The sequence below is a fragment of the Eutrigla gurnardus genome, assembly GCF_963514095.1.
Source record: "Eutrigla gurnardus genome assembly, chromosome: 15".
Taxonomy (NCBI): Eukaryota; Metazoa; Chordata; class Actinopteri; order Perciformes; family Triglidae; genus Eutrigla; species Eutrigla gurnardus.
The window spans coordinates 17253618-17276559 of record NC_139938.1 but is presented as its reverse complement, the minus strand read 5'-3'; the positions used below and the strand labels follow the sequence as shown (position 1 = coordinate 17276559).

Sequence of the window (22942 nt, the reverse complement as noted above, 5' to 3'; positions counted from 1 at the left end):
GCACTTCTCAGGGTTTGTGGAAAGAACAACAACCAGTGAAACTGTATCCAAGGAAAAACCAGCTGATGGGGTTTTCTGCTATCAATGCTCAACCACCTTCCAAAACCTTCATCTGGACCCGGTCCAGGTCCAGGTCCAGCACTCTACATCACGAGTGTCAAAAAGCAAACTTCTTCAAGATTCAAGATTCAAAGCGTATCATCTTCATCGTAAAGGAACGTGTTCCCCTGTCCACAGAATGCCAACCAACGTCAAATCTCCATATAAAAGTAAACATTTCTGACTCCCCCTTTCTTCCACGCCGTGGAATCTATCTAAAACACGCGTGAGCTCCTGATAATCAGAACTTGCCCCTGAAGGAATTCCTCCTGTTTCATAAGCGTTGTGCTTCTCTGCCTGCTGGGTGTGGACCTGCTGACCTGCTGGGCCCGAGTGCCTGCCAAGTCTTTATCGTGAGAGAGGGAAGGCGAGCGGAGGGCAGGGCACCGAGCGGCACCGTGCCATCGGCCTTGGCTGGAAAAGAGGAGGGGGCGGGGCCTAACTGCAATTGTTCCTCTCGGGTGGTTATGGACGTGAAAACACACGGGAGGAAATGAGTAAGGAAAAGGGATTCTTTCACACCTGCTTTCCGTCCGTCAGCCAAAGCCTTCCCCAGTCTCCTGCCCCCCCCTCCTCCCCTCAGCACCTCTCTACGGTCTTTAGCCTTCCCCTTTGACCAGCAACGTCCACTGTGCTCCTGTTCTCTCCGTGCTCCCAGAGCCTCCTGCCCTCTTCATCCTCCCGTCCGTATCATACATTCAGCCTAGCGTTTCTCCAGTCTAACCGTGAAGGTAAATGCACTTTAAACAGCAGTGTTAAGCCGGCTAAATGTACTTTTAACCGTGCATCCGTGGACGACGGCGTCTGTGGCTCAGGAGGTAAAAGCTGGTCGGAAAAAGACCGGCGGTTTGATCCCCGGCTTCCTTGGGTGAGATACTGAACCCAAATTTGCTGCCAAAGAATGATTACATTCAATCTGATGATGTGGCAGCCTCTACCATCGATCTAAAGACAGAACACCTGACCTGCAAGTCTCGACCCGGGGAGAAGAAGGTTAACCACTACAAAATCACATTTGGTGGAAATTTGGCCTCTGGTTGTTGCAAAAATAATAAATAAATAAGCAAGTGCAGTATTTGGTTTTGAGGTTTCAGGGGGAGACATCAACGATTCCAGTTGCTTAACTTTTTTTCCTCTTGATTTTTGTAAAGGTTAATATACAAAATAATGTATTTCTACTTACATTTTTATCCTCTGGTTCTGCACATCACTTATTTAAAACGGCTGACTTCATACTTTTCACCGGCAGCAGTGTGAACTACGGTTCATGACATGTGGGGCCTGCGGTGGTTTTAGTTTAAAAGGCACTCCTGCGGTAGACCTTCCCAGCTGGTGCCGGGATTTGCACTGACAACCTTTACAACACAGACACAGACACACACACACACACACAGACACACACACAGACACACACACACACACAGACACACAGACAGACACACACACACACACACACACACACACACACACACACACACACACACACACACACACACACACACACACACACACACACACACACACACACACCTCTGCTGCACCTTTAGCCGGATCGGAAAACACCACACAAGCCAAAAGAAATGTACACTAGCCAATCAGCGTTCGGCAAAGTCGCTTCGACGTGTTGCGCTCTGATTGGATGAGTGATGTGGGTGAAAGGAGGGAGGGGGGGGGGGGGGGCAACAACGACGACGACACACACACTCAGGAGAGGAGTACAGAAATGGAGAAAGCTCACCAGTACATTAGGGACAGCACGGTGCAATTCGTTCCATTGGCAGCACTTCAAAGAGGAAGAGGAGGGGGGATAATCCAACCCAACATTAGCCTCCGGATTCTTCCACCACCAACATGCATGCATGCACACACACACACACACACACACACACACAGACACACACACACACACACACACACACACACACACACACACACACACACACACACACACACACACACACACGGTTATTCACAAAAGCAGCAGGCTGGAGGGTTTGGTCACGGGGGCTGATTGGGTTGGGGTCTGGGGATGACGTGATGGAAGGATGGAGGGGATTTTTCAATTTGCCAGCAAATCAGAGATGATTGGAATACTCTCACACACAGTTACACACACACTCTCGCCTCAAAACACACACACACACACACACACACAAACACAATGCCAGGCACTCAACACACGTCCATCTCCACGGACACGACAGCGTGCTTGAACCCGGACGTGAATTATACAAGAAAAGAAAAGGAAAAACAAGCAGAGCGTTTGCTCACATGGTAAGATGGGTTTAAACTATGACTCAGCAGTTTATTAAAACAGTAGCGGATATCAGGAGGGAAGGAGATGAAAGAGCCGGACAGTGAAGGAGACGGACAGAGAGAAAGTGATCTGGTCCATTGACGGCCGCCAGCATCGGTAGCGGCGAGCTGTCGACACTCCAATACGCCAATACGGGGGCCGATTGATGATCAATCGCCCAGACGGGAGGCCTGCCAGCGGCGGACGCGATCAATCCCCCCCCCCCCCATCTCTCTCCATCCGTCAGACCTTCCAACGACATTAAAGAGGAGCACTGCTCGATTGGAAGCAGCCCGAGATTCAACAACTTGTTGACGTTGGAACCGCCCATTGATCGCCCCTAGCAACCATCGGCAACCATCGGCAACCATCGGCAACGAGCCTGATGGTTCTCATCTGGGATTGTAGCGTAGCTTACAGACTCAACACATCATCCTGTGACCTCACTATGAGCTACAAAAAACAAATACAGAAAGGCTGAAAGTAAAACAAGTGTTTCCATAACACATTATTATTATTATTATTATTATTATTATTATTATTATTGAACATGTTCTGTTGCAATAGAGACTTTTGCAGCATGTGGATTTCTTCCAGAGATTAATTTAATATTACTCATGATTGAAAGAGTTGATCTTATAAGATGCAGCAGCGTCCACTTCTACAACACGGGTCGATGAAAGTTATGAAGTCTGCAGATACACTGACTGGTCAGGAAGCTAGCGCGGCCTGTAACAATCAATAAACCTGGAACACTGGAGACCACTGGAGACCATTGGGGACCCCTGGAGACCAGTGGAGACCACTAAAGACAACTGGAGAACCCTGGAGACCACTGGAGACCACTAAAGACCACTGGAGAACCCTGGAGACCACTGAAGATCCCTGGAGACCAGTGGAGACCCCTGGAGACCACTAAAGACCACTATAGACCACTATAGACCTTTGGAGACCCCTGGAGACCAGACATGTAATCTGGCTTTAGTTACCCACGTCTATAGGAAACAAACACTTCCACAGAGCACCGTTTCATCACAGAAATGACGATATATGAAAATGAGCACACACAAACAGAATCCAGGTGAACTCTCATGTCCAGAGAATCTGATCGGCCACTCGTAAACTGTTAAAAACCCACTCGTGTGCCGCTTTGAGGGAAACCTTCATAATTTCGAGTTAAGAGGTGAGAAATGGTTATTTAATAGCCAAATTAAGCCCCGCGGGACGTCGGGGGTGAAGCACGGCGATCCGTTTGGTCCAATCAGAAACTCTCTCTCCGTCCACACCAGCAGCGTTTCCAGCTGAGGCTAAATGGGGAAAAAAGCCAATGAACAATTAAAACGTGTAATTGAATTATTTCCCCTGTTGTTTGTGTTTGTGTATTAGTCCTTTAGTTTGTGTCAAAGAAATGGGTCGTTTGGTTGATTTGCAGCCACCTTATTGCCAAAAGGTTGTCCCACTGTGAGCCAAATGAAATCAACGAAGCCCAAAAGGGCATTTTCAGGATGTTTTTTCAGGTCGCGGTGAAACAATTCTTCTCCAAACATAAGAAGACCTCTGGACTCGGGGGGGAGGCCGGCGTTCGGGAGGGTGGACTGCCAATCGGAGCGTGCGAACACGAGCCCCGGACTGAGGTTATGGGAACGGGACGCAAACCAATCCATGAAATAAAAAACGAGTCAGGAAATGTACATGGTGGTTAGAAGACGGCTGCCAGCTTTGAGCTCTGGAAGGGAAGGCGGTGGGAAATACTTCACCATCCTGACTGACCTCGGGACTCGACTACACTGTACTACACTGTACTACACTCTACTACAAGCTTATATTAAATACTCGATCACTTCTCCTCGATAATACATCCAGAAAACAGGCTTTCCTCAATTGGTTCATTGCTGTTCTGTGAACTAATATTTACTTTTTAAGGCAGAAATGTGTGAAAAGGTAACGAAACTGCAATTCCTCAAATAATGTAATTCAAGTTACAAAAGCTCTGAAACACAACAAGAATGCTGTCAGACCAACAGTTTCCAGAAATGTGATGAATGTGCAACTCTCTAACTCCACCTCGTCCACACAAACCCATCCGTCTGCTATTTCCCGAGTCTCCCTGAACGCACCACGGCTGAACTTCTTTAGCTCTGCACCTTCCTTCACCTCCGCCGGCTCATTCTTCGTGCTGCCGCCACCACGGGCCAAGAGACTTGAAAATGCATCCCCCTTAGACTTCCTGTCTCCTCGCTTTACACACTTTTCAGCCCCGCCCCCTTTTCACTGTAGCTGCACACTGTGGTTCACCAGTCTGGCAGCAACACCAGGACTCTCCAACAGGTGAGCCAGCATCCAAACACCTCGGGAAACAACTACATAACGTTCATTGCTCTTTGGCCCAAGGTGTTCTGTTACATACACACAAAACTAAATGGAACCTTGCCTGGAGGGACTCAGTCAGAGGTGACTAGCACAGAAGCTAAATGCTAATGCATCGGGTTCAGAGCATGTTGAGATCCCTCAGGAGAGTCACTTCTCCACACCCCAACAGACAAACACAAACAAAAAAACCTGATGATGTCATCAAGAAAGCAGGTCTGAAACATAAAATAGACCTCGGCTCTGACTGACTGTCTCTCACACACACACACACACACACACACACACACACACTGAATAAACTGTCACAGTGAACACAAATCACAGGAAAAGCCAAATTAATTCGGCGCGCCGGGTGGATTTTCACTTAAATTTTCACTGGAGCTATCACTCATTCACTCATTATATCATTCAGCCATTTCATTATTCCTTCATCCTTCAGGCTATTCATTCACTGAGCATTAATATTCATGCAAGCAAAAATCAACTTTTACACGGCGCTGTCAATGATCTTTTTAATTAACATTTGGAAAAAAATGCAAATTACCCCTTAAGTATGAGCAAGCACTGAGCTTGCACACACACACACACACACACACACACACACACACACACACACACACACACACACACTCTCCGACTCACCCTCTCCAGGTCCTGTCGGAGGTGTGTGAAGAGTTTGAGGCGTCTGTAGAGGACGTCCTGCTCCTGCTGGGCCAGGTTGTCCACCTCGTCCCTCTTTAAGGTCACGAGAGGTCGATTACAGTTCGCCTTCCTCTTCACCTTCCAGAACTGATACAAGAAGTCCACCTGGAAGGAACAGAATCAAAACATTTTCTTTCTTTCAAAGAAAATCAATTCATAGAACTATGTTGAATTTAAACATATTACAGGCAAATATTTCAAATTGCAATTTTTTATAATGTGTATAATAAGCTGCTTGCTTACAGATACAGAATTTGAATTCTTGCTACTCTTTCTATTTTTTTTTATTTTTACCTGACTCGCTGTCCAAAGTCGTTTTTGAACTGAATCACAGTTTGGGTAAAATTTCTATCATTTCAATATGAAAAATCTTGGCGCCCCAGTTCCATGGGCTCAACGTACCTGTGGGACGGGCAGCGCCAGGTTCTCCGCCACCTCCCTGGGGTCCACCAGCTGGTAAAACTCGTCCTCCAGCTCCTGGAGCTTCTGCTTCCTCTGGCTCACCTTCTCTCTCTCCAGCTGGTCGCGCTCAGCTCGCTCGGCCGCCGACACCGCGATCGAGTACAACACCGGCATCGGCTCCGGCTCGCCGCTGCGTGGTTGGTGCTGATGGTCCAGCCGGAGTTCGGGGCCGCCGCCGCCGGACCTTTCGTGTCTGACCGCCGTGGCGTGTGCTCCGTTGGCGTGGGAAGCGGCGGCGGCGGCGTGGGAGGCGGCGGCTGCCGCCGCAGCGGCATGGTTGCCGTTGCTCACGCCACTGTTCCCGGCCGTGCAGCTGTGCTCCAGGCAGAAGGACTTGAAACGCACCTCGTCGTTCTCTGCCAGGATGGTCCTCATCTCCAGGCCGTGGTCGAAGGCGCAGGTCACATGGAAGGCCACGATGCAGGAGGGCATGGAGCACTGGGAGGGAAGGAGAGCGAGGGGTCACAGGTCAGGACCAGGAACGAAAGACGATGATGGAGGGATTATGGGAGGAGAGAAAACGGGGAAGAGGAAATCCCATTTGAGTGTTTTAATTACGTCTGTGGGTTCATTAAAAAGACAACAAACGGAGAAAGTCTGTTGATGTGAACACACACACACGGATGTTTCCTCCCTCACACACGTCGTCACGGCGACGTGTCATCCTCGACTCATTTCTTGTGTTATCGAGGTTCCAATTTAGGTGCAGCAAAGCAGAAAGCCGAGTCACAACAAACACGGTTCCTCCATTTCTGCTGACATTTCGGTAACTCGGGATGTGTGTGTGTCCGAGTGTGTGTGTGTGTGTTTCTCAGTGCTATCCATTACAGGTCATACTAAGAGCCGGCCTCCCACTGAGTCCCTCCAGGCATGGTGTGTGTGTGTGTGTGTGTGTGTTCAGCATTCAGCAGCATGGCGTGGTGACAAACAAAACCCCGACTGATCCGACTGACCGGAAAACGACTTCTGTCTAATGTTTTCACAACCTGTCCTTGCTCTCCGGCTCAAATCAGTCTTTACAAAGAGTGATGCCTCCTGAACTCTAACAAACACTGCCCAAGTATTGTAGAGTAGGGGTGGGTAAAAATATCCACACGGCAATATATCGCGATACTTTGCCGCCCAATACAATATCGATTTTTCAACTCCAAAGATCGATTAAAAAAAAGATTCATGTTTAGACACGTTGTGAATGCAGTACTTGCAGATGTACATATAAGGTACTTGTGTTTTCATCTTTATTTATATCACGATATCTTGATACGTATCGTGACCAAAGTATCGTGATACCTATCGTATTGTGAGGTTCTTGCCAATACTTACCCCTATTGTAGAGTATAGTATTGATCCATTTGTAGTATTCGTATTTGGCAGCTCTTGTGTTACGTAGCTTTAAAATACATTTCGGTAAGAAAAATCACTGCGTCTGATCCATCATCTTGTTAGAAACGCCAGACTCAACTTCCCCCCAGAAACGCCAACAGCTACGAGAGCATCTGCTCTGTCATTCATGATGTTTTATCAATGTGCTGAGTCAGCACTTTTTAGGAGTTTGTGGGTGTTTGTTAAAAGAAGAAGCTATTAATCGTAATTTTGATTTTCTATTTCGTCGGGCCACAGTGATCCGGACTCATGTTTATCAATGAGGATAAATAAAATGTCCTCCCTTTTTTTTTTTTTTGCTTTGCTCCCAGTTCGGCCACTATCCCATTACTCATAGCTAACTTCCCCTTTTTAATTGCTACAAGGATTCATTCTTTACACTTTCTTCTTCGGGGTTGGAGCTTCAGAGCATAATTTTTTACAGGTTTAATAAATATGAGACGGGACAGAAAAACCCTCAATATTCATATTCTTCTATTAGCTTCCCAACACTGCTAATTTAGAGCATTATGATAATTACTTTATCTTCTTTTTTTTAATCATCTCTGATGCTCAGCACAAAAGAGCCTCAGTCCAAACACTGTTCATTTGTCGCAGGCCATTACTTCCCGAGCACACATCTGTATTCCAGATGATTAGGAAGTGGCCACTGGACGCTGGCTCTCTCTCCACTATCTGAATATCTTGTTTGGCAGAATTTAAGAAGTCAAGAACGAGACATGAGTCATAAAAACCCAGACGTAAACCCTTTCATTTCTAACCCTACAGAGTGTAGAAGTCCTGATGAAATTATTGATTTTAAGACTTGAGAGAGCAGCTACAGAGAAACAGTGTTAATATGGAGAGAGAGAGAGAGAGAGAGAGAGAGAGAGAGAGAGAGAGAGAGAGAGACAGAGAGAGAGAGAGAGAGAGAGAGAGAGAGAGAGAGAGCCTGACACCTGCAGAATATTTATGATTATTATTCGGCTATATTCATTTTCAAAAAACCTTTGATTTTCCTCAAATCTACAAACATTTCACGCCCAGTGGGACTCTGGACTTACGCAGACCGTCTCCATTTCCATTTGAAAACTTTTTTTTCTCCCGTCAGACATTGATTTGTCTGAATTCAAGCCTTTCATGTGGTGTTCCTACATGGAGTCTGCAACCTTTAATTCTCCCTTTTTAACTGTAAAAATCCTCTTATTCACCTTATATGAGAGTATAACATATGCATTGTCATCTCATGTCAAGAACCCATGTTTTTAAGGCTGCACCATTCAGCCGAGTGGAAATATTCCAACATCATGATTTTATACACATTCTCCAAAAATATTGGAAACATATTTGGTTTCTATGGAAACTGTCATCCCGATATTTTGCCCACGATAACGATGATATCACAATATTTTGTTCACGATAACAATGATATCCCGATATTTTGCCCACGATAATGATCTCATGTTTAACTTAAATATCATATATTTACAGTCAAGAACCCATGTTTTTAAGGCTGCACCATTCAGCCGAGTGGAAATATTCCAAAATCTTGATTTTATACACATTCTCCAAAAATATTGGAAACATATTTGGTTTCTATGGAAACTGTCATCCCGATATTTTGCCCACGATAACGATAACTAGATATTTGGCCCGCGATAACGATGATATCACGATATTTTGCCCACAATAACGATGATATCACGATATTTTGCCCACGATAACGATGATATCATGATATTTTTTCCACGATAATGTTCTCATGTTTAAGTTAAATATCATATATTTAAAGCCAAGAACCCGTGTTTTTAAGGCTGCACCATTCAGCCGAGTGGAAATATTCCAACATCATGATTTTAAACACATTCTCCAAAAAAATTGGAAACATATTTGGTTTCTATGGAAACTGGAATCTCCACCAGACTAGGCTAGTTTGTGACATGTTGAACCTATAACATGGCCACAGGTGTTTAAATCTAAAGGTCTGTTACGTTCCTCGGACATCTGGGAAGAAGACAAACCATGAAACAAAATGTACTTTCAGGTCTAACTATTGTTGAAGAAAACACTCATTTGGAGTCTCATTGCACTTGGAGGAGTCTTTCAAGACATTACAGTGTGAACACACTGAGACGCCGTAATTATCATTACGTGAGGAAAGCCTGCACGTGAATAGAGAATTACCAGAAGAGAAGGACTTCACTACAAATCCTGGTCCAGAAGGGAGGAACTCTGACCGTGCATAAAAAAACGGAGAAAAATCTGGGAAAATCAAAACTGACATAACACATTTATTATTCTCTCTTACGCTACCAAAACCTTCCAAGACGGATTTGCCATTTCATACTTTCCCCCTTTAGAGCACACAACGGACTGCTGCTGCTCCCGGTGGCGTTGGATCGGTGAGCGTGTTTGCACAGCTGAGAGAAAATCACTCCCGACGGGCGATTCCATCCTCCAAGAGCGGCTGTTAATCTAAAGCATCAATACTGTGACAGCAAACACCCTCGACCCGCCGCACAAACAAGCATCCGGACACACTCGTAGGTCCACACACATGGTCGTATGGATCATATGTACACACACACATAGGAATCCAGATCACCTCGAGGGCACTTTTAAAGCCGAATGGTAACGGACGCGGAGCGGGTCGGTGTTAGTGAGTCAGCGGGGGTTTTGTTTGCGTACTCGTCGGCGTGTTTGAGAGGCGCCGTGTTCAAATGCATCCTCACAGACTCAGCGGGAGGCTAAGAGCGATAAGAACCATGATGATCCAGAGACATTTTATGTGAGAGCGTGCTTGAGTTTATGTGTTTCCACCTATAAAGCAAAAGATCTCTGTCTGTTCTTGCGTTTTCGTGTTTAATGCTGTCGAATTTGGTGCAATTTGGATGTTTGACTACAGGCGGGAATCACAGAGTAACTCACGATACGATTATATCACAATATTTTTCCCACGATAACGACAATCTCACAATATTTTGACCACGATAACGATGATATCCCGATATTTTGCCCACGATAACGATATCACAATATTTTGCCCACGATAACGATATCACATTATTTTGCCCACGATAACGATATCACAATATTTTGCCCACGATAATGATATCACAATATTTTTTCCACAATAACAATATCACAATACTGCGAAACACGATATATTGCAAGTAATCCTCTACGAAATGGATCACGATATCTGTGTATCTGAAGGAGGAAAAATACCAGTGAAAAGGTTAAAGCAGGAATTCCTCTTATACCGTGTTTATTCACTGCATCGTGGTGTCAGTTTCACAGAATTTGTGAAACAAAGTGCAGAGTCTTATCTTACTTCTTCCAATATAGTCATAAACTGGCAAAAGGCCAAGAGGAGGCATGAAGTAGTGAGACAAAATGTAAATACTGCATATTTAAATAAAAATCTTTTTTTTTTCAAATGTCAATATTTGATACAAGTGTATCGATAACGTATCGCAGCAAGAAGTATCACGATATATCGATATTTCGATAAATTGTCCCACCGCTACGTGTGATACATTCAATATTCATCCATTTATTTTTATATATTTCTTAAACCACCTAGTTATTGAGGGTTTAGGGGAAACAGTCTGTATTTTGTCAGTTTACAACACTTTGTAACTTGGTTGGACGTCCCGTGTCGTTGGACCCGTCCACCCCTCTCACCCGCCCGTTTAACACGTCACATGACTGCGTTTCACTTCTATTTCCATTGTTTTTGTGGGCTCAGCAACTTCACATCCCTGTACATGAAACAACAGGCTGCACTTTGTGAATATTTCACGACCTCCAGCGAGACAGAGAGCAAAACACCTCCGCTAATTAAATCCCCGCTCCTCTTTCTAACCGCGGCGCTCGTGTCAAAGCGACTAAGACGCCTATTTGGAGATGTAAGTTTATGTGACTGTGGCGGGCGTATCGCCGAGGACCCGAGGAAGTGCAGCGTTGAGTGTGAAGTTGTTAAGTGTGGGCGGTTCTCGAGAATGCTGCATGCAGCATCACCGCATGTCAAGTGTTTTGGCTTTTTCAGAACAGGCAATGTCACTGCAACGGAAAAAAACTGTTCTCTTTGAGAGAGCGTTGCTATTTCTGTGTGGGAAAGGCTGAATATATGTGCAAGGATGAACGCCGAAAGTTAAAGATTACGTACAAGGGCATGGAGATCGGAGTCGTGGGAGGAACGACATAAATCTTAATAGTGGACAGCGGAGCAAAATTCAAACATGACAAGAGCATGTCCAACATGGCTGCGAAGCAGAGCGAAGGAATAAATGCCACGCTTGCTAAAGTCCTTCTCCACAGAAGAAGATTTGATGTCAAAATGATAATGGACCCACTGGGAGGCTTAACCTCAGGTCTTAACCCACTTTAAAGGTTGTTGTTCAAGCTGCAACTAAATGTAAATGTGTTTTATCAGTAGTGAGTGTCCAGCCGACGCACCTGTATGCAGGTTCCCGTGTGTTCTCGACACAGACTGCAGGACAGAGCCCAGCGGCTGGCGGGGATGTGGGACACCTTGGTAATGGGCTCCATCTTCTCCGGACAGCCTATACTCACCTGCAGGGGGCGATAAACACACAGCTGATACATGATGTATGGATGTATGGATGTATGGATGGATAGATGGATAGATGGATAGATAGATAGATAGATAGATAGATAGATAGATAGATAGATAGATAGATAGATAGATAGATAGATAGATAGCCCATACAGATTAAATAGTTAAATCTGGACCGAACCATCCACTCGCTCGTAACAAACTCACTGTAGCTTAAATCATTTCATAATAACGTCTTTTTAACGGAGCCGGGACACCTGTGCTCCTCGGTTGTAAAGCCCAGTGTGTCTATTCAGAACAGCTCTTCTCCAGCGAATACGACCAGAAAGTCATTGACCTGTGCCAACCAGCCCAAGTGAAGAGCACTCATCTCCAAAGTGCCATTCCTTCCTTCCTTCCTTCCTTCCTTCCTCTGTGTGTTTCCTTCTAAACACCGTTCCACCTCTTTCACATTCACTCACCCTCACATTTGTGGTTTTGGCCCTTGTACGAACGAAGCCGACGGCTGATTTTTCCGTGAGTGGTGCCCCTCTCCCCCTCCTTCCTCCGCTTGTCCTCATATCTGATTTTTCTTTCTCGTCTTCTCGCTCACGAGGAAAAAAAGCAACACGTCTCGGTCCCTTTCTGTGATTATTGACGTCTTTTGTGCGGCAAACACTCGATCGGACGAGAGGTCAAGAGGCCGTCGATAGAACGTCCCCGTTCACGCCGTGATGCCGCCGCCGTCGGCGTTCGCTTCCTTCACACAGGCCGGCGTGGCAAACAGATCGATGGCTAAAGGATTTCCACTTTTTGAATCAGAGAGGCTGCACTTTACACGATCCCTCCTTCTTGTCAATACTCTGTTGATTTCTGGTGGTGTGTGTGTGTGTGTGTTGTGAGAAATTGTTTAAATAGGGTCTTTATAATAGGGTTTAAATAGACTTCTCCCTCGGGGGTGAAGGCAGAGGGCAGTGTATAGCTGCACAGCACTGCGGGGGGGGAGGCTGGGGGTGTGTTTAAGCACACAAACACACACACACACACACACACACACACACACACACACACACACACACACACACTTACATGCATCCAATCCAGCAATCTCCATGAATGGCACTCTCACACAGAAGCTCTTTTCTGGAAATTTCCACCGCTATCATATTCACTGGAGATCTACTCACCAGTGTTGTGATGTGTGTGTGTGTGTGTGTGTGTGTGTGTGTGTGTGTTTATTTGTGTGGACATCTCGCAATTAAAGCCTCTTTATTTCATGCTAAAACACATGCAAAAGTCTCTGCGAGGACACGTGCACATACAGCACAGACATGCAAATGATCATTCCTTCTTTCTTCCTCCCTCCACGGTAGGAAGAGGAAACAAAAGCCGACTGAGCAGCGAAAACAATTAGTCCAATCAAGGGTGACAGAAGGCAATTACAAGTAAAAAGGTTCGAGCTGCCAAAAGCCACTCTATTACGCAGAAATGTGTTTCCTGAATCCACGGCTGCAGACACACGACCGACTGTCTGAAACAGTCTGAGGCAACATCCGTCCCCCGAAAGCCCTCGGGAATAAGTGACTGCTTTGTGTCCATTTCGGAGCTTTCAGAGACGTTTTTCTGAAAAAAGGTATCATCAAGACGCGTAAAGTGGAAACGAGCGGCTGCTTCGCTTGACAAACCTCGCAAATCAATTTACAGGATCTGCAGACGGATGAGAGCGAGGTGTTGATTTTTATTGAAGAAGCTACATTTAGTGTGTTTTAGCCCAAGGACTGAGATCATATGTTTAATACACTGCCAGGTAGTGGTGTTTTTGACGGCCTGTTTTACTTTTAGTTTTAGTCGAGTCTTTGTCTCAAGCTAGCATTTTAGTTGTTATTAGTTTTAGTCACGTCAAGTTTCAGTCGACTAAAAGTCTGAGCATTTTAGTCTTATTTTAGTCGGAACTGTCCGTGACTATTTTAGTCTAGTGTTAGTCAAAGATTGTATTTAGCCAAACTCATGTTATCATATCATTATATTATTGTTACCTTATAGACTCAAGAATGCATCCATTCCAGACACAGAAGATGCTCTGATTTACAACATTTTACGAACCAAATATGTTATGGTCACATGACCAGCATTTTTATTGCGTCTCGTCTCGTTTTCCTCACGTGATAAAGGTTCGTTAACGACGATATTTAGTCATAATTTTCGTTAAGGAAAGCAACACTACTGCTAGGCCTGTCTTTGATGAAGGAATGGGAAACCTAGAAAAACTCATCCACACTCAGACCACATTCGGACCACTTGGACCCCTCTGCCTCTGTTCGGATCTCACCTCAGGGATCCATAAGGCACAGCTGACGTGGACCCACTTGGTTCCACTGCGGGTGGGCTTGAGCGCCCCCCCTCTCTTGGGGCAGAGCAGACATTTGGGCTGGACGCCCAGAGCACAGGTCCGACACAGCCAGTTCCCCTGGGGCACCTTCAGGATGCCGTAGCAGGCCTGGACGGGAGAACAAAACAGATTTTAAACTTTTAAAAGCTGCAGGGAGGCTGCCGTTGTTGTCCCCCCTAAGTCTTTATGCTAAGCTAACCAGCGGCTAGCTGCAAGCTCATATTCAAGTAAAGATATGAGAGTGGTACCAATCATCTTCTTATCCATATAACTCTTGGCAAGAGGCTGGTAATATTAGAAGACCATACATGACAGTCAATACTTTATATAAATAATAATAAAATAAAAATGTACTTGCAAGGAATTGGAAATTTGCTTGTAAAACTGTCACTATTTATTCACCATTTAATAAATCTAATGATTATCATTTCATGCGTCTGTGTTAATGGTGCGCCGTCGTCTGTAACGGCGCTCCGGCGTCTGACATTTCACAGTCGGCTCCTGTAACGGCGTTTCACAGGCCGCGCCATCAGGAAATTAAATCCAGAAGAGACGCACTGAAGTCACAGCGGGAAACGGATAATGTGAATTTGGAGGCTGGAATTTTCCCACAAGCACAAAGAAAAACATCCTCCGCTGGCTACTGTATGACTTTTATCAAATAGTTAAATAAAATGATAAAAAAAAAAGGGAATGGTGATTTAAACCAGGCTGGATTTGAATCCATCGTTTTGTTTTCATGTCCGAATCTCAGTACTTTTTTACTTCATTACATCTGCTGCATATGAAATTAGCAAAACACTCCTCATTTCTCCCTTTTGTCTCATCTTAAAGCTCCTTATGATAACTCTGGAACAATACCTCCATCCCCAACACTTTCCTTACATCGACTTACACAAGCAAGACATTCAAATACCACTCGGCGTCGTTTAAAAAACACAGCCGAGGTTATTGTTTAATCAGCGCTCCGCCTGTTTCCCTTCCACCAACACACTGGGGAGCTCTGAAAAGTTCCTCATGCCAACATAAAGCACACGCTGACTTATATTTGATAAGATCCAGCGCCCAAGGCCAGAAACAAAAGAATGATTTTATTGTCAGATGTGAGTTACCATCTCTTCTGGTGGGGAGTGAATCATTCATTACCAGAAAATTCACTGTCAGATCGAGCAAATCTAATTTCTAACGAGTCAAAAAAAAAAAAAGAAGCTTATCGCTTCCTTTTTGCATGAGACCAAAATGAAATTTCAAGGTGAAAATCCCCCGGGAATCCCCAAACATCATTTCAGGAACCGCCGCCGCTACATTCAAGTACACGATCACTCACCCTGCTCACTCTACCCAACATATCCTTCCATATTCCATGTTATGTGATGGATAACTAACTTCATCTTCCCTCTGAACCCCAAATCCCACCGGCGGCTTTGAAAAATTATGTTCAGGTCATGTTATACATTTTTTAATATCGCCAAAATGATAATATTTATCACAGCTTGAAGCTAAAAGAGTAATTATCGCCAGATTTTCAACTTTCCAACGGTCCTTGAACACATCAGGGATGACAAGCGGATAAGAAACCAGGCTTAAGTTTAAAAGTTGCTTTTTCACATCAGCAATCTGGCAGGAAAATGCAAATGTTTGACATAACTTCTCAGAGTATATTAAGCCCCTCAAAAAGGAGATTCATTTGCATAAATAAAATAATTCCTTCAGGCCCATAAATATATTTGAAAATACAGGCAGAGCTACGAACAGAGAGACGAGCCCTTTCAGGCCTTTAGTTCCCGACCTGATGAACGCAGACGTTGCACTTGTCGCAGAAGACCATCTCGTTGCCGTCCTCTCCCTCCGGCGAGCGGCAGACGTCGCACACCACGTCCTCGTCGTACTCGATGCCCAGGCCTTCCTCCGTCTCGATGGCCTGCCGCATCTTCTCCTCGCACGCGCTCTCCAGCTCCACCAGGACGCACTCCATCGTCAGCTCGTCCAGCTCCGGCAGCGCTGGAGGACGGAGGAGACACAACGGGAAACTTGAAAGACGCGTTCAAAGACATGAATGTTTAAGGAAGCTCTGAAAAAATCAAGTATGGGTGCAGTGAGGGGTCAACACTCAGGAGGTTTCTTGGGGAAGCTGCTTGTAGGAAACACGCCGTCTCACACCGTAATTGGAAAAGAAAGCTTTCCCTCACATGTACAAACTTTGAGTCTTTTTCTAAAACTGCTGAAAATGAGCTGCAGGATGTGGCGATGCAGTTGACTCTCTGCTAACCACAGAAACGCTACATGTGCTCCGTCACTAAGAGACCAGTTTTCCTGCCAAACGGCAAAAAAAAAAAAGGACAAAATTTGCCATTAAGCTCTTTTTTTTGCCGACAGCTCAGTTCACTGTGCCAACACGTGTCGGCATTAGCATTAATGTTCCCGCTCCATTTGCATCTCAAAGTAACGCCTCGCTATAAGGCTGGTTAATAGTTGATGGGAACTGATTTAACTGGCAAATGCAACCTGATAAAAAAAAGAGAGACAGTATGTGAGGAAGCAGGATGGTGGGAAATAGATGTGGAATATTAGTATCACTACATCTACGACGATATTACAATAATTATACAAAATGAGTGTGAAAATGTTTTTTAAAATCTAAAATAAAGAGATTGTTTGGTTCAAAAACAGGTTAAATGTTAAGATGGTGTTACATTAATACATTCCTCCATCACAGGCTGTGAATGAAGACAAACAGAGTCAGTCTTTCTTTTGATTTTTGGAAAGCAGATTAAGGTGAGCGTTTAGATTCAGGATCACATGATCCAAGAAACGTCTGCTGTCCTGGAATCTGTAGTTGAGGATCATTTATTGATTTTTTTGTTGTTTTTTTAAGGATTCAGCACTCAGTTGTGAGATTTTAACGTGGATCTGAGTCTTCATCTAATATTTATGTCATACAATTCCTCCGCATCAAAACTAATTAAAAAATAAACATTTATTTACTGGCCTTAGAGCATCTTGTTTTTTTTGTTGTTTTTTTACAAGTTCAGTTGCAATTATTCTTCATATATTAGCTTTGAATCTGTAAGTTTGTTGTGAAAGAACTGAAAAGAAGAAAAAAACGCTGCAGATTCATAACAGAAGCTGCTTTTGAAGAAAAAGATAAGTAGAGTTAGATATTAACCCGCTGTGACATTTACACCACAAGGGGAACACACACACACACACACACACACACACACACACACATACCAGTGTGCGTGTGCGTGTTTACTTTCAGTGTATTTGCTTTAGATTTATCTTCTGTGTGTCTGATTCCATGTTTGAACATGTGACAGCTGTCCGCACATGCAGAGGCACACTGACCATTGTGTGCACACACACACACACACACACACACACACACACACACACACACACACACACACACACACACACACACACACACACACACACACACACACACACACACACACACACACACACACACACACACACACTGAGCTTCTTGTACCTTTCAGTATGCCCCACTGCTTTTATTGGGCACATTGTCGATGCGTTCAGTGCCCTCCCATGCTTTTAGAAGCCCATCTAACTCACTTTACTGAATGCATTATAATGCCACAACGCCTGGTTTTCAATAGCAAGTGTTTTCCTCTATTACTCCTGACAGACCACATGTTTTGCAGGGTTTTTTCTGCCGCGGTAATGGCCAAAAAAAAAATCCTCGAAACTGAATAATCGGGGAAAAATCGAGTTAGCCTCATCTCTAGACCTGAACAGCAAAACAAAAAGTGATTAAATGACCAGATTTACAGCATCCAATACACACACCTATATGCATGTATACAGTGAGCGGAGGACTGAGGTAGAAAAATGCTGAGTCATCCCGTCATGTGTCCAGATCCCAGCAGCCTCGCCCAGCAGAACCAATTAACCGTCTGTTTGTTTGGTTGCATTGATGGTTATGCTTCAGCAAAAGGCAGTGTGTGTGTTTCTGTGTGTGTTTTTGTGTGTGTGTGTGTCCCAGAAATAAAGGCCTGAAACCCCCAGTGGGGATTTAGAAACACAATTATGATGTTTTATCTGAAAGGAGGCGATCAGATATTGAATAAAACGGTGGAGATGCTCGGGGTCAGCAGTTGTCACCATGGCAGAGAGAGAGAGAGAGAGGGAGTAGAAGAAGAGGAACGGAGGAGAACGAGGAGGAAGGAGGTGACCACGAGGGAGGAGAGGAGGAATTAACATTTTTAAGACCTTTTTAAACTTTATGGTGACTTTTGAATCTTCAGAGAAACAGCTGTTGACCTTTGATGAAACATATCTCATAAAGGTTATGTGACTGTAAATGGGCTGAAGTTGGAAAAGGGAAAAAGAATAAGACTTTTTAGTCAAATAACACAGACTCAGTCCTCTAGGAATCTTTCAGAAACCCACTGTTATGGTAAACGAGGACAGTTTTTACAAATTAACGTGATCTTTTAATACTGAATGACTAAAATAGTTAAATACTATCTCACTACTGCAGTTCAGTAAACGTGCAAAACAGCAGCTTTAATCACAAACGTTTCTTATAGGAATGTGGCATCTCTCTTCATCTTAACCCCAACGAAACAGCTTGTCAATTAATCAATAAGTCAAGCGTCAGGAAGTTCTCATAATCAATTCATCTTTAAAGTTCAATCCTTCAAACTTGAAATCACCGCTCCCGGTTCATAATATCGTATATAAATATTGCCGTACTTCCATCACCATAGCGTTGCCTCATTTGGCAATTAAATACAAATATTTGGGATTATTACATTGGAATCATTTATTGGGGGGTGAAAAAATGCAAGAAATCAAATTATTTATCCATTTATCTTTGGAGTCTGAACTGCTGGTGTTTTATGGCATTTTAATTAATGGATTAATCATAAATAATTATTTCCCTTCCCAGGAATGTGAATGTGTGAGGTATGGAAGTGTGTTTGACAACCAGGCGTGATGCCTTTGGAAACTCTTGTTGACATTTAAGCATCCTTTCTCTTAAAGGTCACGATGTTCTTTTCTTCCTCATCATGTCAGCGTGCACTCACCCATCTGCCTGAACTCGTGGTTGACCAGCTCCAGCCAGGCGACGTCCAGGTCGTCCAGGTCGTAGCCGCTGTAGCGCTGGCTGGGAGGGGGCGGGGCGTCACCCCCCCTCTCCTGCCTGTCGTCGCCCGGCGACAGCGACCTGCAACAAAAGAGCACACTCACAATTAAAACCTGTTTTTAAACGTGCAGCCGCAGATTACGAAACGGCTGACGAGCGTTGACGAGTTATAATTCCGGCTTTTGATTGACAAATTAATGAAGCAATAACATACATGGTGGAGCTCTGTGGTTGCTGGCACCTGTGAGCTGCGGTTAACTGTTAACCTCAAGTGTGTTTCTGCCATGGTGCCACATTTACAACATTGAACAGGAACACAGACGTTTGGGATTTTAATGGTTTTTATTGTTGATCTGTTTCTCGACATCAAGGCATATTCTTTTATGCATAATGGATGAAAGTGTATTCCTTTACACTGAATTAATCTGGGAAGATTTTTCTGAAAACCATGTTTCAGGTAGTCACGTATATGCAGGTTATTTATCCTTTTTAATCACGTGACAAAAAGATTGGCCATTGCTAGCAGACCACACAGTAGAGGAGCGTCTTACTTTTTTATTTGTCTGGAGTTTTTCAGTCGACGCCCAAAACAAACCGGAAAACATGCGTGAAAAAACAGTTGGACGTTTTCCACTTTAATAAATTAAAATAACCGTCTCCTGTTGATATAATGTATTTAAATAAGGATTTGTCAGTTACAAATGTGGGAAAACAGCACCTTGAAGGTAAACTAGTTTGATAACTGGACTATCACCGAAATAAAAGTTTTATTTTCACTTCTTCTATCCATATGCATGACCTCGTCATATATAGATCGGTTCTATATGACACTTTATAAATAAATTATATTTTTTTCATCCAGGGACCCATTTTTTCTCTCTTCTTTCCACTTTTGTGAAATCATGAAATTTCATCTACCAAAATGGCACATACTGCACACAACTGTGTCATTTTAAAATGCTGCATGTACACACACATGAGACATGACTCAAACAAACAGAAACAAAAAATCGGTTGACCAGGAAGCCCTCTTCATTTCAGGGGCTCTCCCCAGCAGTCAGGTCCGGGACCTCGGGGTCCAAAAAAGACTCAATCAGAGTTTGATGGATGTCAAGAACAGTAAAAACGCGATGAGATTAAAAAAGCAATAAAAAAGCTAGCGGTTGTAGTAAGTAGCAGTGATGGTGGTTGTAGTAAGTAGCAGTGATGGTGGTTGTAGTAAGTAGCAGTGATGGTAGTTGTAGTAACTGTGATGGTGGTTGTAGTAAGTAGCAGTGATGGTGGTTGTAGTAAGTAGCAGTGATGGTGGTTGTAGTAAGTAGCCGTGATGGTGATTGTAGTAAGTAGCAGTGATGGTGGTTGTAGTAAGTAGCAGTGATGGTGGTTGTAGTAAGTAGCAGTGATGGTGGTTGTAGTAAGTAGCAGTGATGGTGGTTGTAGTAAGTAGCAGTGATGGTGGTTGTAGTAAGTAGCAGTGATGGTGATTGTAGTAAGTAGCAGTGATGGTGATTGTAGTAAGTAGCAGTGATGGTGGTTGTAGTAAGTAGCAGTGATAGTGGTTGTAGTAAGTAGCAGTGATGGTGGTTGTAGTAAGTAGCAGTGACAGGAAGCTATTCCGGGCAGAGTCGGGTCTCTGGAGCTTCGGGCCCGACTGCCTGTCTGTCAACAACAGCAGGAAATGGGGGTCAAGATCTCCGCTCGACCCACAGGGAACCAATAACAACTCATAGACACGTGTCCACACACACACACATGCAATAAATTCACTTTGCGTTAGGTGTGAACACACTTTAACACCATGCACGTGCACGCAGGAGTGAGGGACAGTTTCTATGGTTACGTGCACTGCGAAGCTTTCTGCCAATATACCATTCTGACTTGTGCATGCTTGGTTTTTGTAGCGCCCTCAAACTAACTAAAAATGGCTGTTTCTCCACCAAGCTGCTGTAGATTTGTTTTAAATGACGCCATGTTTTCAGATGAGGCCCCTCAGCTTGCCGAAAATGTGGCTAATACAGCTAATAGATAAACACACACACACAGATGATTCACAAGCTCGCCTGCTGGAGTCGTGACCTTTGTGTTAAAAGGTGAAGTGTGTCAGTGATCAAAACAGCAAAACAAAACAACCCCGTCTCTCAACGCCTCATTTACATACTGATCAGCTATTATCATCATCCTTCGTCGCCGCCGTTGCCCTCACGTCAAGCAGCACTGTGAACATCATCCTCCTCTTCCTCCTCATCATTATCATTATCCTCCTCATTACCATCATCACTACCGCCATCATCATCACAACAGCTGCCGCAATTTCACTCAGTGATCTTCACGCGATGGCATTCCATGTGTGTTGTTAGCACAGTTACAATTTCAAATGAAAAGAAAAAAAATCTAATGAATAATTTTAACTGTCGCACACAAATGTCGATTTTGACTGCTGTTATAATAAAAAGCTAAATCAGTGTGGCAGTTATTCTATCAGGCCACAAATATGTAAATTGGAGTTAATTATACAATATTTCACAATAAAACATCTGTCTACACCATAAACAGTGAAATTAATTCATAATTCTAATAACCCATTGTTCCTCCTCGCCGTATCTCCCCTCCGTCCAATTCATTAGTTTGTTCTCCCTCCTCATTCAATCCGGTCCACTTCTACCTTCTACTTCTTCCTTGTTAGATCTTTGTTTCATAGTGAAAAGCGTTCAAACCTCCCTGTGGACAAGAAAATCACCTGCATATGAGAATATGAACTTCTGGATATTTTCTCTGCTGACATCACATCCATTAATCTAATAAGAACAGCTCTGATCCATTTCTGTTTGCACCAGTGCAGGATCAATGCCAGCGAATGTGTAATTGTAAATAAAATCCCATATAATAATATAATATCTAATCTCTTTTCTGCGAGGACAAAGAGGCGGTTTCGGCTCGGTAACGGGGCCGATATGTGATACCGGACTAACCGGTCGAGTGGCGAGGGGAGAGAAAGGAGAGTGAAGAGAGACAAAGACCCACGAGAGACACATATTCAGGGAGAATAGGTTTCATACTGGAAACACTTAGCTGGTTGCCTCGGTTACGTAACAATAAAAGCATCGGTGTCTTATTACGCCAGTGGGCCACTTCATTGTATAATCAAAGGATGAGGCGGGTGTTATTCTGCAATTTTTACTATTATTATTATTATTATTATTATTATTATTATTATTATTATCATTATCATTATCATTATCATTATTATTACTATTATTATCATCATTATTACCATTATTATTATTATTATCATCATCATCATGATCATCGTCATTATTATTATTATTATCAATAAATCCCATGAAAAGTCCTCCAAATACTTTCTAACTTTCAACAGCTAACGACATACATCTTTTTAAAAACAGGACACAGATATAAACTTTTGTTTTTTTAGGAAACATTGCACAAGCAAGGGTAAACAGTGCATTTTAGGGATTATTAAAAGCTGCAAATCAAAGCAAACGTGCTGCTGTGATGAGTGTTAATGGCAGCAGGGAAAATAAAATGAGCTGTTTTGGAGGTCTGTGGCACACGGAGATATAA

At 43.7% G+C, this 22942-nt stretch overlaps 1 protein-coding gene across 2 annotated transcripts in view; it reads right to left on the bottom strand.

The window, feature by feature from the left end:
* Nucleotides 1–22942, bottom strand: part of jade2 (jade family PHD finger 2) — a 115086-nt gene that overhangs the window by 47025 nt on the left and 45119 nt on the right. For both annotated transcript variants that reach the window (XR_014598441.1, XM_084029362.1), the window contains exons 5-10: nt 19302–19441; nt 16031–16242; nt 14182–14349; nt 11753–11869; nt 5870–6367; nt 5408–5572 (exon numbers count right to left, since the gene is read on the bottom strand). Coding sequence is in view for 1 of the 2 variants with exons in the window: in XM_084029362.1 (XP_083885488.1) it covers nt 5408–5572; nt 5870–6367; nt 11753–11869; nt 14182–14349; nt 16031–16242; nt 19302–19441 (1300 nt within the window). In the remaining variant the exon portion in view is untranslated. The remainder of the gene's footprint in view (nt 1–5407; nt 5573–5869; nt 6368–11752; nt 11870–14181; nt 14350–16030; nt 16243–19301; nt 19442–22942) is intronic.